A 23,764-nucleotide genomic window follows, 5' to 3' on the forward strand; every position below is an offset into this window, starting at 1 on the left:
AGGCAACCAATGACCTAGGACCTTAAAATTGGGTATCATCGGCTTCCTCTCGTCACGGGCAACACGCTCGTTTTTTCCGCGAAGCTCTAGCTCGATCAGGGGCCAAACGGCAAGAGGGGTCCAACCGACCCCCCCCCTACACATTAGAAGCTGGCAAACGCCGCACACATGCGAAGGATAATATTGTGCATTAAACAGACATTCCAAAGCTCTTCAACGCGAAAAAGATTAATTTGCAAAGCAACAAAGCCTTAGAAATCAGCTAAAGTTGGTGGGGCAAAACGCTTATTGGTGGGGAAAAATGGTAAGCTGATGAGGCAGCCGCCCCCACCAACTGTGTAAGAAGCTCCACCCCTGGCTGCTGTAGTTTCATCTGTCTCATGCTACGAGAAGAAAAAGACATTAGTGGATCTGACGTAATCGGATTATCCTTTTTGTGGTTGCCAAGGTAGGGCTTTGCGTTAGTCTTGATCAATTACGAAACTAGGTAAAAATGATGTGCGGGGTCAGACGAGAGTCCGGGTAGTAATCTTAGTCTATAACTTATCAGCTATTATAAGACGTACATTATTTTAAACAGCGTTCACCCGTCACCGTATAGGCTACAGCCACATTCAATAATTATATTCTGAAAACTGCCTTATGACTATATCTGGTAGCCCCATAGCAACAACCGCCTATTCCGACATCATTTGCCTACCCGTGCTGATGCATGGATCTGCAAATGGATTACGATTCGCAATAGCATTCCCATGAAATTCCAAACACCGACATTCTCTCGGCGGATGCCACTCTCTTTCGGCTCTGACTATGATGTAAGTACACCGCAGCCTCGGAGGGCCTCACGCGAGTGTGCGTGCCTGCCTTCATCGGACGATGGTGCGCCACTGAATAAATACCATACAGCCGGGTACCAGTAGCGTCGCCATAAGTCGTCGGCAGCCGGCCGGCCACCTCAAAGGCACGTCCTCGCCTATCGATCGAGTCTTGTGAATGACTTCCAAGTCGGTTGGAATATGTGCGCGCTGCTTCGGGTGGATTTTAATGGAAGTACATGGTGCAAAGGATTGTGCAGTGATGGCAAACTGCATAACTAGATAAAATTATGGGGATGGGAGTGAAAAAATTATGAGGTGGAGAGAGAGAGAGAGTGTGTTGAAAATCAAAATGAAATAAATAGGGCCGGCTCTCTGGTTTGACTTTAAAAAACTTGAATATATGAGCACTTCAATTATATTGGTGGCGGTGGTGGCAGCAGATAGCACACTGGCGGTACACGACCTCACACGGCGGCGGTGGCGACAGAACTCAGAACGAAATACGACAACAAAGCGAAATCGGCGCGGTTAGGAAAAATATTCGTGAAGGATGCAGGGGTTACCAAATGGGCTGCCATAGGTAAAATAAAATGACGAGGCGTAAAGGAAAGGTAGGATACAACACAGTAACGGTGGAAAACAAATACAGTACGGTAACATGAGGAGAAAAAAAGGTCACAGGGCAGTAACGAATAGCGACATACTCCCCACTTTCGAAGTGAGCCGTCACTTCGAAAAGTCTCCTCACTCGGCACAGTCACTTTTTCGGCATTCGCCTCGCCGACGCTCACTTCACTCAGACGCCTCTAGTCTCAACAGTTTGTTAATCGGGCGGCGGGTAAGTCGCCCTCTTAGCACGATACTCGCCGCGCGAGCGCGGCCGTCCGCTCCAGACAGGAGGGACACCACGCGCGCCAGAGGCCAGCGACCACGCGGACCTTCCGCGTGCACCAGCACAATCTCTCCGACCTCGGGCAGCCGAACCGGACGGCCGCGCCGAGAGAAGCTCCACGTGCGTAGAGTCTGCAGGTACTCTTTGGTCCATCGCTGAACCAGGTGCTCGCTGACCAGCCGCTGGTGCCGCCAGCGCCGACTCAGGCTGTCCAGCTCGTGGCCAGACGGAGAGAGCACGCCACGGATGGACGTGACCCCGAACAACAGGTGCGCGGGCGTCAGCACGTCGTCGTCACCTGGGGTGAGAGGTCGGAAGTTCAGTTGTAACGCCAACTCATACAGGGTGACTGCCAACTCCTCATGGGTAAGATAACACTGGTGCAGGGTAATGCGCAGGGACTTCTTGGTTATCCCGACCAAACGTTCCCAGAAGCCGCCCCACCAGGGCGCCGCCTCGGGTACAAAGCGCCAGGTCACAGCTGCAGGTAGGTGCCCGAGCAGGGCATGAAACGTTCTGGCATTGTCACTCACAACTAGCGATGGCGTGCCACGTAGCGCAAAGAAGCGGCGCAAAGCCAGCTTGACGTCAGCGACATTCTGAGTCTTACACAGTTCGAGATGCACAGCTCGCGACGAGGCACAGGTCAGCAGCAGTACCCATACCTTGTCGCCGCCCTTGACGTACATCGGACCGAAAAAGTCCACACCGACCCGGCTGAACGGACGGCTGGGCTCCGTCCTGAACAGGGGCAGCGCGCCATCAGCTGACCGGTACGGCGCACCCCGGTACCTCCGGCACCTGAAGCATGTACTGACCACACGATGAACAGTTCGTCTCCTCACACAGTATTCACCAGACAGCAGTGCCAGTGTGGTGCGGGTACCCTGGTGAAACGATTTACGGTGTGCATCATCCACTATCAAGGTGGTCAGATGGGCAAACTCAGGCAGAATGATCAGAGCAGGTTCGTGAGTTCGCGTGACAGCTTCCAGGACACCATCTGCGTTTAGACGAGGTCTGACCTTCTCGAGTCGCGAGTTGGGTGGCAGCGGCGCGCCTGCCGTCAGCGCCTCCAGCTCCGGCGCGTAGGCGGCACTCTGCGAGACCCGGATCCAGAACCGCAGCGCCTCCCGGCGCTCGTCGGGCGTCAGCGCTCCACTCCTCCTCTCCGTGCGCTGGTGCCTGGCGTTGTGCGCGAAACGAAGAATCCACGCGGTGCGGTTCACTGCCTGCTTGAGATGAGAACACCGAGTCACATCAAACGGTCCACGCATGACGTCCGGAATCGGATCAGGGCCACGCCCTCGTCTCACGGTCACGACCTGACGTCTGACCTCGGGCCTCGTCTCTGCTTCGGCTTCTGCTGAGGGAGGCGTCAGTAGCACTAACGAGGCATCATAGTCAGGCGGACTCAAATCAAATGGTGGACCCTTCCACCACTTGTCACAGGCGATGAGAGAGGTCAGCGTTACCCCTCTCGTGCCTATGTCAGCGGGGTTATCAGAGCCTCTGACGTACCTCCACTGGTCGGCGGTCGTCAACTGAAGCACAGTCTTCACCCGGTTCTCCACGAACATCTTGAGAGGCCGCCTCCGGTTGAGCCAGTGAAGCACGTCGGTCGAGTCGGACCAGTAGGTGACTGTTGCGCTCTCCAGATGCAGCGCGTTCTTGATGAAGTCCATCAACCTGGCTCCAACAACAGCGGCCATCAGCTCCAGCCTGGGGATCGTTAGATGTGGAGACAGGGGGGCCAGCCTACTCTTCGACATCACCAGGGCAGGCTCCCCACCCTGGACCACATACACCACCGCACAGTAGGCGGTCCGAGACGCGTCACAAAACACGTGAAAAGTCGCTCCGGACTGATCGTCACGCGCTCCGGCTAGGCGAGGGAACCAGATCACCCTCCCCGGCGAGTCTCTCCACCAGGCTCGGACCTCGGTCTGCAGCTCCCCACTCAGGGGACTATCCCATGTGCATTGAGCGTCAAGCCAGGTACGCTGAAACAGGGCCTTCCCCCAGATCAGCCACGGCGTCACCACGCCGAGCGGATCAAACGGTCTACTCACAGCAGATAGCAGCTCAGTCCGGGTGCCAGGGCAGGTCACCTGTGGCACGGTCACGGCCAAACGATCCGGTCTTGTGCTCCACAGTAGGCCGAGCACCTTCTCGTCCTCAGTGTCGTCACCAGACATCCTGGTCTTGTGAAGATCCATGGAGGCCTCGCTGAAGACGTCACCCATCTTCGTCAGTCCGGCCTCTGCCTCCGCCCTCGTACTGAAGGACGGGCACATGTCGTCCATGTAGACGGAATCCTGAACCTTCTGCAACAGAACAGGTTCATCGCGCAGACACCGGCGGACGTGCTCAGCGATAGTGCACAGCAGCATGTAGGGCGAACAGGTGAGTCCAAACGGGACCCTGCGAAACCTCAGCCGCTGGCCCGCCCACAGCAGCTGCACGAACTGACGGTCCTCCTCAGTGAGTACAATCTGATGGAAAGCTGCACGAATGTCCGTCTGACAACCCACGGCTCCTGAACGGAAGTTAAGTAGCACAGCTGGTAAACGATGCAGCAGGTTCTCTCCCGGCTCAAGGTAGGAGTTCAGGCTCATACCTGCACCGTCTGGCGCTGATCCATCGAACACCACTCGCAGTTTGCCGTTGCGGTGCAGTCCTCGATGCGGTAAGATGAACTCTGATGGCGGACTCGGCAGCGCGGGCTCGATGACAGCGTCTTCCAGCAGCTGATGCAGGTGGTCATCGTACTCCTGGAACTGTTCAACATTCAACTTCTCTGTCATACGGTGAGTCCGGGTCTTCGATAACATCAGGTTAGACACTGGGCGCTGGTCGGACTTCCATACTAGCCCCATCTCATACCTGTTCTCGGTGGCGTTCCAAGTCGGTACAGGTGGGTCTCTCTCGGCGGTCTCCTCTGCGGCGACTCCCACAGCGTCCAGCGTCCACATTCGCTCGACGTCAACCAGCTGACAGCGGTAGGCGTGCCGCTGCCGGGTCGTCTGCTGGCCTGGGGACTGTCCGTGGAGCACATACCCAAACACAGTCTCCACCAGACGGAGGCCAGGATTCACCTCCACCTGGTTCCACAACACCACCTTGTACAGCTGATCACACCCAATTAGAACATCAACAGGTCCGTCACGGAAGTCATCAGCAAGCTCTACACTTGGGGGCAGAGACTGAATGGGTGGTGGAGCTCCCACGGGCGCACACAGCTTATCAGTTCTCCAGAACACAAGCTTGGCCTCACCTTTCTGGTATCCAGTGAGCCGCGCGCTTACTTGGTCGTACTGGTGAGCCTCCTCAACTCTCTCCTTGAATCCGACGCACGCGAAGGTCCCCTGGCCGATTTTCTCGAGTCCCAGCTGGTCAGCCAGTGAAGCCCGGATGAAGGAGGCGTCTGCCCCGCCGTCAATCAGCGCGCGTACTAGACGCACGCCCCGAGGACCAGCCACCTCCACGAGCGCTGTCTGCACGTAGCAGTGCTGCTGGCTCCGCACGCCCATGCACATCCGTCCCTGGTTGGCAGAAAAAGTACCAGCAGCAGCGGGGGGCGGCAATGGTCTGCGATCAGGCATGCGACTCTCAGACACAGCAGCAGCGGCAGGGGGTGACAGTTGTCCGCGATCAGGTACACATCTCTCAGTAGGCATGAGGGCTGCATGCTCTCCGGGCGGTGGGTGCAATGACGAGTGGTGCGGGCCACCACACCACGGGCATCGGGTGCTGTGGCAAGCACGCAGCAGATGGGGACCAAGACACTGGTAGCAGAGCTTAGCTTGGCGCACAACATCCCAGCGAACAGGCACAGTCATGGTGCGGTAGGCCAAACACGCAGCCAGGCCATGCTTACCCGTTCCGCATGCCAGACATACCCAGTCAGGTCCCTTCTTCTGCCTCACGTTCAGCATGCTGACTGTCGGCTTCCCAGGTACTGCGGTAGGTGGCTGCTCACTGGTGGTCCTCTTCCTCCGAGCAGCTGCCTCCTCCCTGATGCTCATCTCCTTCTGCAGGAACTTCAGGAAGACTGTGAGTTCATCAGATGAGTCAGCACTGCATCTCAGCCACTCAATCTTCCATGACTCAGGGATGCACGACAATAGCACAGGCATCAGCAGGACAGCATATGAGTCAGGCAACACGTTCATCGTCTCCAGCGCCCTGACCTCAGAAACTAGCCCATCAATCATGCGGCGCAAGCGGACCAAGTCATTGTCACTGTGCACAGGGGTGGTGGACAACAATCTCTGCATCAGCACCTTAATGCACAAATCTGGGCGATCAAACCTTTCCTTCAGGGTCTCCACAGCCTTCAAGTAGCCCTGGTCAGTGATGGGAAGACCCTGCACAGCCACCTCAGCCTGATCGACGAGGTGCGCCTTCAAGTGCACCAGCTTTTCGACAGGTGCATAAGCAGGGTTGTCATGGACAGATACACAGAACAGGCTCCAGAACTCTGACCACTTTTCCACATCCCCACAGAACTTGGGCAGCTTCAGGTCCAGCTTTCCCCCCAGGTAAGGCGGCACACACTGAGCCCTTCCAACAGAGACCTCAGAGCTCCTTTCCAGACGAGCAAGCACACGCTTAGCTTTGAAAATCTGATCCTGCATATCCTGAACATGCGAGGTATCATCAGGCACAGACAGCTTTGTCAGGCTCACCTGGATCTCGGTCATCAGATCAACGTGCTGCTCAAGGTGGTGTATTGCCAAGGCAAGGTCGTCCTCTTGAGAATTATCACATTCGGCAAGCTCTTTCATCAGTCTGGTTGCCTTACCTCGAGCCACAGTACTTTTCTGTTTAAGCTGTGCCTCACTCTCCATCTTGATATACACAATTCACAAGTCAATCTCAGTCTTGATCAGTCAAAATCAATCAGCAAATCATCAAAGAAGCAAATTTAACAGAAATCAAAAGTCATCCGGCCCGGAGGACTATGTTGAAAATCAAAATGAAATAAATAGGGCCGGCTCTCTGGTTTGACTTTAAAAAACTTGAATATATGAGCACTTCAATTATATTGGTGGCGGTGGTGGCAGCAGATAGCACACTGGCGGTACACGACCTCACACGGCGGCGGTGGCGACAGAACTCAGAACGAAATACGACAACAAAGCGAAATCGGCGCGGTTAGGAAAAATATTCGTGAAGGATGCAGGGGTTACCAAATGGGCTGCCATAGGTAAAATAAAATGACGAGGCGTAAAGGAAAGGTAGGATACAACACAGTAACGGTGGAAAACAAATACAGTACGGTAACATGAGGAGAAAAAAAGGTCACAGGGCAGTAACGAATAGCGACAGAGAGAGAGAGAGAGAGAGAGAGAGAGAGAGAGAGGGGGAGGGAGGGAGGGAGGGATGGAGGGAAAGAGAGAATGAAGGCAAGAAAGAAAGAATAGAGATAAAAGAGAGATACGGAGAAATAATGAGAAGAAGAATTAGAGAGATTATGGGAAAGAAAGTTGCAGAAAGTCAGAAAATAATTACTCTGTGCCTTATTTTTCTGACAACACCATTTTGTTTGTTTCAGAGCCGCGAGTAGAGATAATCGGCGGTCCCGAGCTCTACATCGACAGGGGGAGCAGGGCCAACCTCACCTGCGTCATCACAAAGGCGCACAAGGTGCCGAAACACGTCCGGTGGACGCACGACAACAAGGTAAGATGTAGGCTACAGCGACAGCCCCATAGCCTGCACTTCTAATCTTGCACCTCTAATATCTCGCCATCTTTGTCGTCACTCGTCCGTTCACAAAGACCGAGTGGAAGGCTGGTCGCTGTATCATTTCTCTGGCTTCACTGATCAGGTCGGTTTCGTCACTTCTGGGCTTTGCTCGCAGAATCACCTGCCTCGGGCAAGCGGAGCATTAGCACAGGCCTGATATGAGCATGTCGGCAATGTGTTGCAATGATGATATGTCGTGTTTTGAAAGCCTGGCTTTCCTCATCCCTGGGCATATTGGTGAACGGAACTGCGGCCTGCGAGTGACAATGTATTGCGTTCTTCCTCACTCCTGGAGTCCTGGGGCATCCATAATTCAGGCGAGCTCATTCTTTAACCCTCGCCCGTAAACGGCGATCTGCCACCTTCGCCCATGCAGGGGGGGTTGGTGCGACCCCCCCTTGGCGTTTGAAAACGAAGCGTCGTAAAGCTTAGAGGAAAAGACCAACGGATTGCTCTCGCCGAGATCTCGCGATTGGTGGTATATTTATTGGTCCTAGGTCAACATTTGACCTACTTTTGACCGGTCAAAGGTCAAATTTTCGGAAAAATATACTTTTTTCAACTTTCGGCGGCGATTGCGGCAAAACGGTGGGAGATATCGACTTGAAACCTTCACTATCGTGTTCCTTGATCAATTCTCTATCGTTTGGTATGTATTTCGTTTCCCTAGCTCTAAAAATGGCGCGTTGGGAGCGCCGGAAGTCGGCAAGGTCACAGTCGGCGGCAGAAATTCGAAAAATCAAAATTTAAATTTTTGAAATCTGATTGTAGTTTTGGATTTGGAAGGTCCATTTGCTCCCTATAGAAGCTAATATTGCTGCATATTCCCATTGAGGTGACAAGAATTAGCAAAATAGTGGTTCGGGCGCTTTTCAAAAATAGTACCGGACGCTGTTCCTCTTGTGACGTCATAGCTCCGTGACCTGACCTGACCCGGTCAAGTTTCTTATACCATATGATATCCAATACTTGCCCCAACATGCATGGGAAGTTTCATCACGATCCATCAACCGATGTCCGTACCACCGGCAGGAAACCTCGGGCGTTGGCACTCAGTTTGTGAAAATCCGGCCGGAGGCTGTTCCCTTTGTGACGTCATAACTCCGTGACCTGACATGACCCGGTCAAATTTTTTTTATCAAAAGATGCGCAAGGTTTGCCCCATAAGGTAACCAAAATTTGGCGGCGCTGCGCGCCGCCGTTTTTGCACTATTTCCGAAAAACCTCAGGGGGGGTTGCACCAACCCCCCCCCCTACATGGGCGAGGGTTAAATGTTACACGGTATGCAGCAACAAATCCCCACTGCCTTTTGCTGCATTTTTCGGTCCTGCAGTAGTTTGCAATGGTAGTAAAGGTCCCATAAAGTCACATCAGCCAACATCAAGCAGGTTATGATTAAATAAAACGCGAGAAAACAGTCCAATAAAACCAGGGAACGAGTCTAATACCTTCATACTGACAGTTTGATCACAGGTCAACGAGTACCGACTGTCGGCTGAAAACTCATAGAATGCATCCCAGTTCATCATATTAGACTGTGATGAAGCCGAAAATTACAGATCACCATAGGAAAGGAATAGTCATAGGAAAATGGTATAAAAGAAACCCCTTGCTCGTTACCTGCGTCCTAACATGACCGTTACATCATCGATAGCAAAAAAAAAGCGATTCAGCACGTGTAATAAATCATATAATAATATAATAAAAAAATCATATAGATAAAAGGACAAATTTAAATAGGCACATGTTTAAATTCAATATAAAAGTAATGAACCTATTGCAGCGTGGACAAGCAGATGTACCAGCTCTGCTACAGTTAACAGCTTTCGTGATCCTCTGACGTTCAATTTGTGCCTGAAATTGCCAGCTTATGTCTGCTGTTGATCATCTTTCATAGAAGTTTGTAAATCGGATTTACCCAGTACCCAGCTTTCTACACCTGCCGTCGAAATTGAGCAAGACTGCAATCTATCGTGTCCACATACCGACTTTCTGTCGAAGTGCATGCGTCTCTGCTGCTGCTTTCCCATGTCACCGGAATTCCAATGACCATCACACACCAGCACCATCCATCGGTCAAAGAACATCGGCCATTTTAAGCAGGGCGCGATGGCGCTATTTTTGTCTGTCAGTGACAAAATGTTGCGCCCGATCGCGCCATAAATCGCACCAGCGATGTGTCCACCGCAGCTGGGCGAGCGCTAACTGATGAGTGGGCCCTGCTAGTTGGCGAAACGCCATCCATTTCGGCTGAATATCGGCCCCGGCGGCGCTGGCATCCATTGGATGTGCGTTTCTCCAGCAACAAAGACATTTGGCCATGTGAACATGTCGATCGGGCCACCGTGCCGACGCGTGCATTTGTTTGATGGGTGGGTATATGCGGGTATATATCTCTTGGCCCCGACAAGTGGAATTGAGATATACGGCTTCAGTGTCAGGATGCCCACTCCCATCGGGCGGGCCGTTTGGGTCCGGGCTGGCAGCAGCATTGGCTGAATGCTGGATTTGTACTGCAGACTGCTGTGGGTGTGCTGTGTCTTGCGAGACACTTACAATCAAAATAATGTATATCAGAGTTGTCACTTGTCACATTGCCTTGGTCATGTATTGACCCCCCAAATCAGCCAAATTTGTATGCTTTTGAAAAACGCCTAACACAGAACACACATCTACCTTCTTGGACAAAGAACCAGTACATCATTTTTAAATTTGGGTGTTTTTTTTTAGCTGAATTCGGCTGGACTTGGTAAGTTAGTTATTAAGTCATAACCAAGATATCACCAGCAGTGTCTCCCACGCGGTAACTTCACGTCTGCAGCATTAGAAAAGTTGCATGCAAACTTTGTCTCTGATATACCAATTTGTCTCATTCTTCAAAATCAAAGCAAGTTTGTTAAGAATTTGCATATCAGAGGCGTCCGTTGGAATGCAAATGGTGGCATCAAAACACTGCGACGCGCACAAATGGACATCATTTGGTCTACGAGAACTTGGCTTTATGTGGACTACGCCATTCAACGCTCGCAGAGATTCAGCGACAAAAAAAGAACGAGCTGGTAATTCACCTAAATATTGTAAGCAGAACGCGCCATTCGCTAAGAACATTGCTGTCCTCGTATACCGTGCATTAGATGTTAAAAATCATATGTTTTATACCAATTAAGCAAGTGGAAAATTAACCAATAAATAGATAAATCAATTTTAGGCGTTATAGCATTTGCTGTTTACCATAAACAATATTTGCTATAATCAATTGACCCTAAACGGTGCTATGATGTTATCAACTAAGTTTTTAATAAACTACTGGTCATAATGGAAATCAGATGGATTAGTAACCTTTTGCTCATAACTAATGTAAACCAAAAACAAATCCAAAATATATTTTCGGTGCAGTCAAAACTCGTAACCGTAGGAAAGAAGATCAGGGACATCAACAACCCTCTGCCAAAAGTGACACTACCTACATAAGTCTCCCCTATGTTGATGACAGTCTGTCAAACAAAATTAACAGCATAGTTAATTTTCAGCCCAACCCTGGCTGAAAAGTTGACGAACTCAGCCCTGGAGAGCCCACCATGCCCATCAGGCAACAAAAAGTGTCAATGCTGTATGTCAGGAGTAAAGGGAAAATGTCACACTAGGAACGCTGTGTACATGGTAACATGCCTACTGTGTAACACAGAGACTTTCTACATCGGGGAAAGCAAGCGTAGTGTGAGACTTCGATTTAACGAACATCTCCGAGATGCAAAAAACAAAACTAAAAACACACCATTTGGAGAGCATTTCACCCGAGCGCACCCAAACGTTCAAGTGACGGAAGGCGCCCTTTCCATTTCGATTCTCCAGGTCTGCAAAGACATGGCAGAGCTAAAGATCACTGAATCCTTAGAAATTCGCAATCGCAAACCGGCGCTCAACATTATGACATCATCTTGGACGCTGATCAAACCTGTGCCCTACTCTGAACTATGAGTACATAGTAAATGCCACCTTCACACACATACACACCCACACCCACACCCACCTATACACTTGCACCCCCCCCCCACACACACACAAACACATTCAGTTGCGCAAACAGGCATGAACTTGAACATATTTATTTACACTTGAACACACACACAGGGCCCACTCTTTATGTTATAGGCCCATTGAAGAGTACGTGTCTGTATTTTGTATGCACTACACACCATTTACGAAGTGTTTGATGCTAACGTATGTGAATGATCTTTACTTGTTAGATACCGTGTGTCTGCTACATACTGATATCGCTCATTTAGACCTGTACGTGATACATATGTATGTACCATATATCATAGCGATTTGATATTATGCTGTCCAAAGTTTTCCAGTATCTAATGTCTTATGTTTGATGCCTTCAAAAATCTGGATGTTTCATATGAATGTGATGCGTTTTCTCGGAAGTAGCTTTATTAGCGTTGCGAGTGCGTACTTACTTATCATGATTTAAAATGTGTCACTCTTTCGTGTTTTTGTCATTCCACTGAAGAAGGTCCAGCACCGAAAATATATTTTGGATTTGTTTTTGGCTTACATTAGTTATGAGCAAAAGGTTACTAATCCATCTGATTTCCATTATAATCATAATCATGCTAAAAAAAAACGTTTCACACCATTCAACTACTGGTCATGTGCAAATAAATGACCGCTTCACCATATTGCCATTCCATTGCTATTGCTCTAACTTTCCGCAGCCGTTCTGACCTCTGACTGCCTACCATTGAAATCTGACTTTGACCCCTGCTTCACACCTGATCTGACATTTAACCCCTGCTTCACACCTGATATGACATTTGACCCCTGCTTCACACCTGATCTGACATTTGACCCCTGCTTCACACCTGATCTGACATTTGACCCCTGCTTCACACCTGATCTGACATTTGACCCCTGCTCTTGACTTGGTCTGACCTCTGTCCCTTGCCCGGGAGCTGTTCTGACCTCTGACCTCTGACCTCTGCCCCACAGTTGGTGCAATTTGACCGGGCACGGGACGGAGTCAACGTCAAGATATCTTACGAGCGAGATCGCACGATCAGCTTTTTCAGCATCGACCGGGTCCTGCCGTCTGATTCGGGCGCATATTTCTGCGATCCTGATGGCCTCAGTCAGGTCAAAGTCATCCTACACGTACTCAACGGTAAGTGATCAGCTCGAAAAGCACAACACCAAACGTGCCACACAAACCTCACTCACAGAATTCATCCAATCAACACGGCGTATTTGCTTTCAGCCTCCCTGTTCCATTTGGCTCTCGGGCTGCCGTCAGGTAGGCCCATCAGCGGCGCTAGAACAACACTTTGACAAACAGGGGCCGTGACGGGAGCCATTCTCGTCGGGGCGCCGCCACACAGCAGCTGAAGGTCTCCATAACAGCCGAGCTGGCTCCCTGTCGACTGAGAATCAACAAGGAATGATCCGTGGGACGCGCCGGTGGGCCGGCTGGTAGGTCCCAGGCACTTCCAGGGAGCAGGTTGCGGGGTGGTTGGTGTAATGGATGTTTAGTGTTTGTTTGGAGATACCCTTGGATGTTCAGTTATTTTATGACGGAGGGAAGTTATGATCGCGCTGCTGCGTTAGTACTCAATCATCGGACTTGACGAACTCAAATTGCGCCGTAAATGAGAATTGTTGTCACTCTTTCCCAAAAGTGGTGTATCCACCCATCTCCTGGTGGCTTATCGTTTTCCTTTACGGTGACTCATACATTTGTATCACGCTACCAGGCAGCATCGGTCGGTCTGACCGTCCTATCCGCATCTATATATTGTGCAGCACTCCGTGACTCCGGACTCCTGTGACCAGCCAGTAACGATTTATGATAGGATGACGTTCTGCAGTAATAGGTCGCTGATGGGTCGATGATAATCCAAAGTCCATTGAAGGCTCAGCCCGGTGTCGTTGCAGTCCATAAAGTGCGCAGGTATGACGTGCATTGGCAATCAGCAGCGGCGGCTCGACCAGCGCTTGGCCGCCGGCGGCTCGGCCGACATTGATTTTGCTCGCCGGAGCTGTGCGATGAACAGAACTGCAGTCGTTTCAGGCGTGCTTCAGTCGAGGGGCTGCTCGATGACTTCGGGCGGCCTCGCCTCGAGTGCGCTGCATTACGGACGTTCTCAGTATACTTGTTCTCCAATGCGCTTAGCGAAATGACTTCCCAACGTCTGGCGACTAGGTTCGCAGAGCGAGGATGGAATCTACCCGTGGGAGACGAGCATGTTGCCGGAATGGATGACTGAGGCGGACTCAGCAGATATTGGAGCCGTAGCTGACTCATCACAATTCACAGCGCTTTTTGTCTTTACTTTCAGTGCCAGATGACATCAGCTTTTGTTTTGTCGTAGCACCAATAATCGTAACATCAAGACATCATAAATCCCATGATAGTAGGTACTGCTTTCTCACGAATCAATACAATACAAATACTCAACGGTCACCTCGGCTTTTTCTTGATAGTAAATATGACGCATAGACCTCTGTACAACTCTCAGTGCACAGATGTCTATGTATAGCTATAAAGTGCATTGTAGACTTTCCGGAAAACATTTGTACTTTTTCCAGCTTGTTTTGACTATGTCATCCGAAAACACATTTACGACGCTGCACAATCTTTTATAAGAGAAGGTTACCCGACAACATCTGCTTCGTAAAGTGATGCACGAAATTTTTGCCTACTTTCCTTATTTCTTTTTGCATTTATGAAGAGTCAACTAATTTTGACTAGACATCGCCTACATGTAAATCCTTTCATGGCCTGCTCGGCGACTACCCGTATTTAGCGGCTCACTGAAGCATGAAATGATGCTTTCAGAGCGGACGCCTGTGCTAAGCGCCTTTAGGAGACTGTCGACACACTGTATAGCTCTGAATAAATGGCAGCTCATATTCAGAGACAACGTGCTGTGCTTGACAACACATGTCAAGTTTTTATATCGTTTGCTGTAAGAACATGAAGGCATCAAGACAAAGTGAAATGTCAAACGATAAAACTTATTTTGCATATGCTGCCATCCGTCTTATGTCGGAAAGCAGCCATTGTCTCTCTCTCTCTCTCTCTCTCTCTCTCTCTCTCTCTCTCTCTCTCTCTCTCTCTCTCTCTCTCTCTCTCTCTCTCTCTCTCTCTCTCTCTCTCTCTCTCTCTCTCTCTCTCTCTCTCTCTCTCTCTCTCTCTCTCTCTCTCTCTCTCTCTCTCTCTCTCTCTCTCTCTCTCTCTCTCTCTCTCTCTCTCTCTCTCTCTCTCTCTCCTCTCTCTCTCTCTCTCTCTCTCTCTCTCTCTCTCTCTCTCTCTCTCTCTCTCTCTCTCTCTCTCTCTCTCTCTCTCTCTCTCTCTCTCTCTCTCTCTCTCTCTCTCTCTCTCTCTCTCTCTCTCTCTCTCTCTCTCTCTCTCTCTCTCTCTCTCTCTCTCTCTCTCTCTCTCTCTCTCTCTCTCTCTCTCTCTCTCTCTCTCTCTCTCTCTCTCTCTCTCTCTCTCTCTCTCTCTCTCTCTCTCTCTCTCTCTCTCTCTCTCTCTCTCTCTCTCTCTCTCTCTCTTTCTGAATTGATCAATCAATTAGCTCTGAAAATGAGGTGAGAAAACGCATGACAAATACCTACAGAGACATTTAGGATGTCTGGAGGAATTAAGAAAGGTTGAGTCAGTTTCACCCAGGGGACGCACTCGGCAGGAATTTAAAAGAACTGGCACAGTGAGGCGGAAAGAAAGAGCTAAAGGAAGGGAAGTGCAAAGTGCATAACTGATGTAGATGTAGATGTAGATCGGGGTATAGCCTTTGTAACGGCATCCCTTGTTTCTTCACTGTCACTTTAGCCATGAATATGGATGCTACGACTAAGCAGGTTGACTAAGCAGTAAGCACTAAATCCCGAACTATAAGGGTAGGCACTTCACCGAACACACTTCGGCTTGGTGTAGCAAGTATGGAAGGACTAACTCTTCAAATGTTCCTAGGTCAAGCGATCAGTTCCCCGATGGTTAAGAACGGGAGAGCTGATCTAGATCGAAGGTAGGGCGAATTTTCGGCCAGCCCGCCGGCAGACTTCCGTGCAGACAAAGCCGGCGCAGCGTGCCGACCAGCGCGGCGCTGATGGCGCTGCACGCGCGCCGTTTTTGTCTCCTGCGCCGATTGATCGAACCAGCGACGGGCCGGGGTCGTATGCGACGCCCCTCCGAACCGGAACACGGCGAGCTTCGAAGAAAGCTGATTTGGCGTCGCCCCGGTTGTAGGAAGTAGAGCTACGGTATTGCAATAGGATGAACAACTTTCCGAATCAATTAGGATCGGTTGTTCTATCAGCGACTTAAAACGGTTAGTCATATGTATTGCATATTCTACTGATATAGATCGGCTCTAAGAAATGAACTTGACATATTATTCACCGTCATAATCCTAGAAATCCCACAATTTGTGTATCATGTTTTTAATAGATTTAGTCAGAAGTCAGAAACTTTTGAGTGGAAGATTTCACAAGGACAGCGCCCCTGCTGAGCGAAGCTTGTTGCGTTGGCCCTGCCCTCTACCCTCTGATCGCGCAATTCCGGTTCTATGGCAGAATTTGTAGTCCAAAAATAAACGTGCGCACATAGCCACGCACGGCCGGTCCCCTTACTGATTGCCTGGCTACGGCCTGCCACCAACCGCAACCATACCTGTCAGGAGGCCCATAAACGTCAAGCGCCCGTCGCGCTTCGAACGCGGACTGTTATAACCGGGAACGCGTGCTCTCACTACGTGGAGTCCAACGCCCTACCAACTGAGATGATGGGTAAAGGTACACATTGGCTTTCCCTAGCGATGAACATTGCTTTGCTGGAAGCGAAATGATATAATGCCTATATTTTTACTGCTTTTAGTTGAACATGTTGCTACGTTATGTGCATCTAACGAAATTTGAGAACTATCACTTCACTTTAGAAGTTCGTATATTTTTTTCAGTGGATACATCAATTTCAGAGAAGCATGAAAGTCACCCTCGAAATAAGATCCCCTCTGCTCAAGGCACTTGTTATAGCTCTGCAGCCAATTCTTGAAGGCCTGCTGGTAGCCCTTCAAAGTGAAGGTGCCTCAGTCACAGCCTCCTTCATCTCCTCCACGTCCTCAAAACGGCGGCCCCTGAGCTTCTCTTTCAGTATGGACTATGGAGAACTTCCCAGAAGTTACGCATTTCATTTCTACACAATTTTGTTCCAAGCATATCCAAACCAATTTTGATTGACTGAGACTTCGCATTCAACTAAAAACATCTGCTGGATACACACATACATCAATGAGGAGCACGTATGCACAATGGTTACATAGCCATGGGTATCCTGAATTCGTCCTGAAAAGTTTTCACCTCCCAAACCAGAGAATGTAACCTACCACGTTAGGGCGTAACTTTGCGTGGACGTGTGGGGAGGCCCAACGGACGTGAGGCGAGTGACTGATATCTTGCACAGCCTGTCATGTCTGATAGCTACGCGGAATAGAGATGCATTTTGGCTCGCTGAGTTTATTTTTGCATTATTTTGTCCATGATAAGCACGTAGCCAATGCGCGCTATGATGTTCTTTTAGGTTAAGCTCGCTGATATTTGCCGTTAATTATGAACAATATTTCATATTTTCCGATAGGACACCTTTATGGAACCATTCATTCACCAACCGTTTCCGGCATGAGCGTCAGCAAAACTTTTCGTCGGTCTGATTAGGAAACCAGCTCACGGCCGGGCATCTCATATTGAAAGGCGTGCCCGATGCCCCGCGGCGCCGGGGGCCGCCTGCTGAGTCTGGGACGAGACTGCAGCGGGGCCGGGGCGGCCGATTGAGGCACGCGACACAGACACCGGGAACTCGAACGGTCACCAATCGACCGGGAACGCAGGCCGACCCGACTGCCCGCGCGGAGCACGGGACCCGGGGAACGACCCGACAGACAGTCCGGCTTTGGACGGCTCGTGTCAATCGTCGATGCTTACATAACCGTATTTCATAAATTATTAGCACCATTTAGCACGCATGCCAATCGTGAGGAAGCAGGTGATATGAGCAAAGCAAATGCGCATTGCATACTGATTGCTACATGATGCAACTGTAATGGTTGTGTCAGTAGTAGTAAACATACATCCAGACACGAACATCACGCATAAAATAATAATGATAGAACATTACGTCCCCCAATCTTCATGCATAAAACCAGTTGTTCACCCTCTTTTCGCTTGAAAGGCTCGCCAACAAAAACCTAAGGGATACAGAAGTTTCAACTTTGGTTAACTGGACTTCGCGTCTTGTTGGACAAAATAACACCATTCGATTTGTCAAAAAAAATTGTATCAGATTTGATAATTATTTTGGTCTTACCAACCGTCTTCAAAATTTGGCCTCGTTTGACCTTACCGTGACCTGACCTCGACATGAACTTCATTCAACTATGGTCCATATCACTGACTGAGCACGCCAATTGAGTCCTACGAGTAAAATGATCCATAGAACATGCACTCACATGCATATCCTTTTTCAATAATTCGTCCTTGTTGACCTGACCTGAAATTGACCTTGACCTTTGCATGGCATTGCATGCAATGCATCCTGTCTTGAGTTGGTAGTCTAAGAACGCGTTCCGTATTATCAATATCACTCCATTCTTCGCCAACTAGGCTCGATAACCAGTAATATAGAAGCTCTAAACCTTGACCAGAACTTGACCTGACCTGTGACCTACTTGACCTTTTTGTGAAAAATGTGCTCAAAAGATCCGTCTTGTTGAGAGTTTTCAATTGCCTTTCCCCAGGGGCGTCGCCGACGGGGGGGTCGGGGGGGTCGCGACCCCCCCACTCGTCAGAACCGGGGGGGTCGACCCCCCCCCCACTTTTGGCGATGCTGAGTATGCTTTTTTTAGCTATCATGTCAGGGAAGTTGGCGTCAGCAACATCAACAAATACAACGTCAGATTCAGAATCGCTTCAAGAGCTCCCTAGTCCCTATTGCTTATAGGTCAATAAGATGTGGGCTAGAACATCAGCATGACAATATGATTCTAGTCCCCTTTTATCCCTCAAATGAGCGAGCGCGTCAAAACTGACCCAAGCGTTCGTCTGATTGTCAAAATAATGGTTGCAGTCGATTCGTCGGATGACGTATCAGTAACTACGAGGTACCTGGCTAGCCTCAGCCCTGCTACCCTCGGACCTGCCTGCATTGGGGAACTGGGGTCAATGGTGGATCCCTCTGGGGCTTTCCTAATAAGACGCGCAAAAAGGAGTACATTGCAACGAAACTTCTAGTGACCTCGAGTTAATGAATTTTACACCTATTTAAAAAAAAATCCCTGATTCGAATATGGATGACCTTGGTTAACTTTTTTGAGTTTTATTTGCTTCCACTTACAAGTGTGGTTTTTGGGGCTGATTTCGAGTTTAGCGCCCGTTTGAACCGTTTGAAGAAGTTTTGATAAATGGTGGTTATGTAACATGTTACGAAGCTATCGTTGGTGGTTGTCAGTCACCCACTCTAGATGGCCGGCAGGAAGCCTGCTGGTCGCCCTGACCTGACCCGACCCGATCTACCCAAAATGCATGGAGTCATCATTTTTGTTCAAGACTAACATCAAACTCGTACTCGGGACCCCGATAACAGCTACGGCTCACTAAGTTCTAGCAGGCGGCCAGATTTTTCCTACTTTTGGGCGTTGACCTAAGATGACCCGGCCAAGACCTTGAAATTGGGCATCATTGGCTTTCTCTCATCACGGGCAGCATTCTCGCTCTTCCACGAAGCTCTACCTCGATAAGGGGCCGAAAGCATGCCTTAGCGTTACGTTGGTAAGCGTTTTACCTTAGCGACCCGTAAAATACGAATAAGCCTACAGCAACACAGAAAGCGTATTCGATAGCTTTTTTAAAGCTCTTTCGCCAACTTCGCCTCAGATATGACTTCGGGTCTATGGCTTGTGTACCATAGAGTCCAAACAGCTAAACGGACGGATTTTGCCCAAACATTTGTTATGTAACAACATATGATTCAGTGAATGTGTATGATATTCATGTTATCACCATCGTTTTTGTTTCGTCGAAACACGTCGCATGGCTTACAATTTGAACTTGAATAGAAAACTTGACATCAGGTAAAGGTCATGACCTGACTAGAAAAGAACCTGCTGCATATGGATCGATCTGTGTTACTGAGCTGAACGGTGCTGTCATCGCTCTACAACGTCTCCATTAAAAGTTGTTGTCGAAAATGTGTTAGAGACCTTTGATGACCTAATCACTGACCTTTACAGTCACCACTGGTCATTAGCTGCACCTTGTCTCTAAAATGAACAAGGTGCCATGGCTACAAAAGTATCTAGCGTTTTTAGCATATTCTGTCAAAGCAGAAGGCATCGTGCTTTTTCCCATATCTTATCATGATTGGTGAGGTCACATACCTATTTGACCTGACTTCACTTCTCGGATGTAAAATCCCAGATCCATGAACTGTTGGCACTTATAATCCCATTCATTACACCAAATTTCAGGTTTATAGGAGTCAGGAGATAATCTATAGGAATGACAAGATTGCAGTTTTAAGAGGCATTAAAACTGAACTTGACATGACATTGTGACCTGACCTCAGGTGACCTGTGCTTGATTTTTATGCACGATGCAAAATTGATGTACAATAAGATATACCGCTGCTTTCGCGGCGCTGCGCGCCGAGGTTTTTCTCCGGGCACACGAAAAAACCGGGAGTGTGGCTAAAAACACCCCTACCCATCAAGACGAAGACCGGAAACCCGACCCCCCCACTCAAAAATCCGTGGCGACGCCCCTGCCTTTCCCCGTCTTCCTACAACCAAACGTTCGGAAGTTAGACGTGTGGTTGAGCTCAGTGATTGAGCATTCAGCATTGTGCATTGCAGCAATGCACAATGCACATGCCTAATGCATTAAAAAACTAAAATCATAGCTTTAAAAAGGCGAAACAAAAAGTTATCTATACATTTGCGCAAGCCAATTACAGCAAAATGCCACCGACTTTCTTTGATCCTGGTTACCTACTGGTTAAATCCGGTTTCTTCAACTGAAACTTTCAACAGCACACAGACTATTTACGACGAATGACATTTCTTGTTGCGGGTTTCAGTGTGGGTGTCACTGCTTTACCGCTGCTCCCATTATGCGCTCCTGGGCTCAAGCGGTCTCGTCTGGATTACCATATTCAGCACCACAGCCCGTGTAAATTACCGTCTGCGCTGCGAAACAAAATCGCCGGCGCCCTTTGCTACGAAAATGTAAATACATGCCACTCGGTGGTTTCTGCTGCAAGCATTATGGGAATTTCTCCTGATGTGCAATGCTAATCATCCATTGTCATGACTTTTTTATTTTCAAAAACAGGGATCGTTTACCTTGTTATACAAACACGTCGGTAGTGCTTTCCAATATATGCCGAGCGTCCAAGAGACAAATAACGAAGTTTTTAGCTTACACTGTAGTGAAAAGAAGCATGGCATTCTAGCGTTGTAAGCAATCAATGCTTATTCTGACTCGTTTTTGGTCATAATTATGTACTGTAGAAAACAGTGGGTACATAGTTAGTTATAACTATTGTAATAACTATAGTTATAGTTATTTCGGCATTCACTGGCTCTCTGCGGCAACGCTGTAGCCATGCGTAATGCTCAGCAATTCACAGCTGAGTCATTGGAATGCGTTGCTCTCATGTTGTACAGTTCTGTTACTGAGTTGTGTGTGGCAACAGGGCAGAGTCACTGAGCTGTACCTCGGAACTGGCATCTCCGGCATGTCCCTGACAATATCCTCTAGCTGCTGCCGATGTCTGGTAACTCAGCTCCTCGTTCAATCACCCGTAAACACAGTGCACACCTGTCCAGCTCCTTTCACGTCAGCCTCAGCAGCCTGCACGCATTGTGCTGTCTCGGTCAGTGAGGTCATCTCTGTGCGGACGGCCGCCCGGCTCCACCCTAGCGACGGGTCCGTCTGGATGTGACAGCCGACGACCGGCTCTGAGTCGGTCCACAGTCCCCAGTGCGGGGCTCCCGCGGGGCTGGACGGTGCCGTAAACATGTCATCAGAGGAGCGCCGGCCGCCGAGAGCGCCACTAATGGAAAGGCCGCCGCCACCGACGGTCGCCGACGGTAGCGACGGGAACGACGGGGAGTCGCAGTGGGCGATGGAGCCGTGATCGTCTCGTTCACAGCTCGGAGAGATCGTCGTGGATGGTGGGGGGAGGTCTCGGAGTAGACTGCGGTAGCCACTGTCGACTCTTGTCTCTTGTCGACTCTTGTCGACTCTTGACGCGATGTCGGTCCAACATCGCGTCGACGTTGGACGACGCGATGTCGGACCGCAACATTGTGTGTCATGGAATGCCTGATGAAGGATTGAGCAGTCGTGAAACGAATAGGTGGCGATTGGCATGTCCAAGTGGATAGTGGATAGCCCGCTACAATTTGCAAATATGCGGCTCTGGCGGAAATGCGCTTTCCACTTCAAAACACCTTATCTTTTGGTGGTTTCCTACAATGCGCACTAGTAGGAATGATACACATTTGCCGCCCAAGAAGCCGCCTTCGAAGTTGTGTTTTCTTTTTCCGATAAAACTTTTAATTCGTATGCTGTACCGTAAAAGTTTGGATCGAAAAATACGAATTTCATGCGGATGGCAATTGGCAGCAGCTATTTTGGAATGCACTTCAGCGGTTGGGTAAGGCATTATTAGAAGAGCAGTGCTTACAGAATGCATTTTAACGTTCTTCCGCCAGCCACCGTTTGCCTTTGCGAATTTATTCGTTGCGCCCAGTGCCCAATGCATCTACCATATTCTCATCACCAAGAAAGTGTTCGTAGTTTCTTTGTCATTATTCAGACTACTCCCTATAGTTGGGATTAGTCTCAAAATAGAGGAAAGTTCCAGCAAGGGATTTCTCGTCTTTAACTAAACTGTGAATAGGTAACTGCGAATGACTCCACGAATTCGACTTTTAGCAGACTCGCCAGCCGCTGCAGTTTCATCTTAGTCGAGGCTTCGCCGTAACGCTAGTTGAAAGCCGCCGGCCGGGCGGAAGCCTGGAGACCACACCGTCTGATATATTTCTGAGCCGTGACAGCTCGATGCTGGGCCTTACGTAAGGTCTGATGGCTGTCTGGTGAAAAAGCAGCGACAGAAGTCGTATGTCAGCGCCGATAAGGTTTTTATCTGTAAAACGGATATGCTGCTGGGAGACCGGTGCCACTCTTCGGTGCAGCTGCCGCGTCTCGTCTAACCGACACTATTGCTGAATCGTCGGAAAAGCGCAATCACCTGTCGGGAGTTATGATAAGACAGCTGAAGCTGTCTGATCTGATCGCCAGCATACTGCTGACATTGATTTGTTTGTACGGTAATAGGGCACGACCTGAAGCAGTCTGGTCGCTGAATTACTGTTCGTTCCACTGAGGAGAGTCGCGGCTGGCTGGTTTTCCGACAAGCTCTTAATCCGCCAGACTGGCCGGCCGGCAGCGCTGGGCTGCCTGTCTGGAAAAACCACGGCAGTCTCGTCTGCGGCCAGCGATTCGACGCCGTTCTAATGGCCGCCTCTGGCCGACACTGCGGCATCTCCGGCGGCGAAAATGTTTGTCGCTCCAGCCGCGCCGTCCGTTCATCAAAAAGGCGGCCGGACGGACGGAAAAGGATGAGCGCCACTTGTTGCCGAAAGCGGCGCGGCGTGCTAAAATGGCCGCAGTGGCTCGGTCCGGTGATTGGAAAGCAGCGCTGCTTTTCCGGTCTCTCGCCAGGCTGGTCCGAAACAGCGTCCGGCGCTGACAGCCCGGCCGACAGCTGCCGACAGCGAAATTCGAGGTCAGCGGCGTCAGGTGGCTCCGTCCAGTAAGCTGGTGCGATTCTGTTTTGTTTTGCTTTGCTTTGTGGGCTTCCGTCAAGATGACGGAGGTGGGTAGTGGTTGGCTGACGTTGAGAGCAGATGATGTTTCGAATCTTTTCTGAGAAATTACATTAATAAAACCAATAAAATGACATTACTTTCAGATAAGTGGCAATAAAGATAAAGTAGATAGTGACAAATCCCACCTCAAGCTGTGACAGCAAACGATTCTTCCACAATATAACGGTCACACTGACACACTGAAAAGTAGCAACCATTATGAGTCGGGAAATGTCGTTTCATAAACGTCTGCTTCTTCGTCTATGTATTTTCACTTCGACGTGGCGTCTTTTTGTATGACGCGGTCACTAACGGCGCTGTCGTTGTGTCTCCGGTCACTAGCAGAGCTGTCGTTCTGTCCCCGGTCACT

General features: G+C 49.6%; 2 protein-coding genes across 3 annotated transcripts in view; one reads left to right on the top strand and one right to left on the bottom strand.

Annotated features, from left to right (window-relative positions):
• The window catches only part of LOC122375488 (hemicentin-2-like), a 43,462-nt gene that overhangs the window by 16,603 nt on the left and 3,095 nt on the right, over positions 1–23,764 (top strand). For both annotated transcript variants that reach the window (XM_043354897.1, XM_043354898.1), the window contains exons 3-4: positions 7,271–7,398; positions 12,461–12,632. In XM_043354897.1, the coding sequence (XP_043210832.1) occupies positions 7,271–7,398; positions 12,461–12,632 (300 nt within the window). The remainder of the gene's footprint in view (positions 1–7,270; positions 7,399–12,460; positions 12,633–23,764) is intronic.
• Positions 1,224–5,583, bottom strand: LOC122375487. Its single transcript, XM_043354894.1, has 2 exons — positions 5,019–5,583; positions 1,224–4,744 (listed from the first exon to the last, which is right to left on the bottom strand). Exon 2 carries the CDS (start codon positions 4,683–4,685, stop codon positions 1,611–1,613), a length of 3,075 nt encoding a protein of 1,024 aa, XP_043210829.1. The 5' UTR covers positions 4,686–4,744; positions 5,019–5,583; the 3' UTR covers positions 1,224–1,610.

Source organism: Amphibalanus amphitrite, unplaced genomic scaffold (assembly GCF_019059575.1).
Source record: "Amphibalanus amphitrite isolate SeventyFive unplaced genomic scaffold, NRLGWU_Aamphi_draft 001852F_arrow, whole genome shotgun sequence".
Lineage (NCBI taxonomy): Eukaryota > Metazoa > Arthropoda > Thecostraca > Balanomorpha > Balanidae > Amphibalanus > Amphibalanus amphitrite.

Excerpts from the sequence above, each read along its gene's own strand:
- LOC122375487 (XM_043354894.1), bottom strand. The coding sequence starts at position 4,685 with ATGTGGACGCTGGACGCTGTGGGAGTCGCCGCAGAGGAGACCGCCGAG.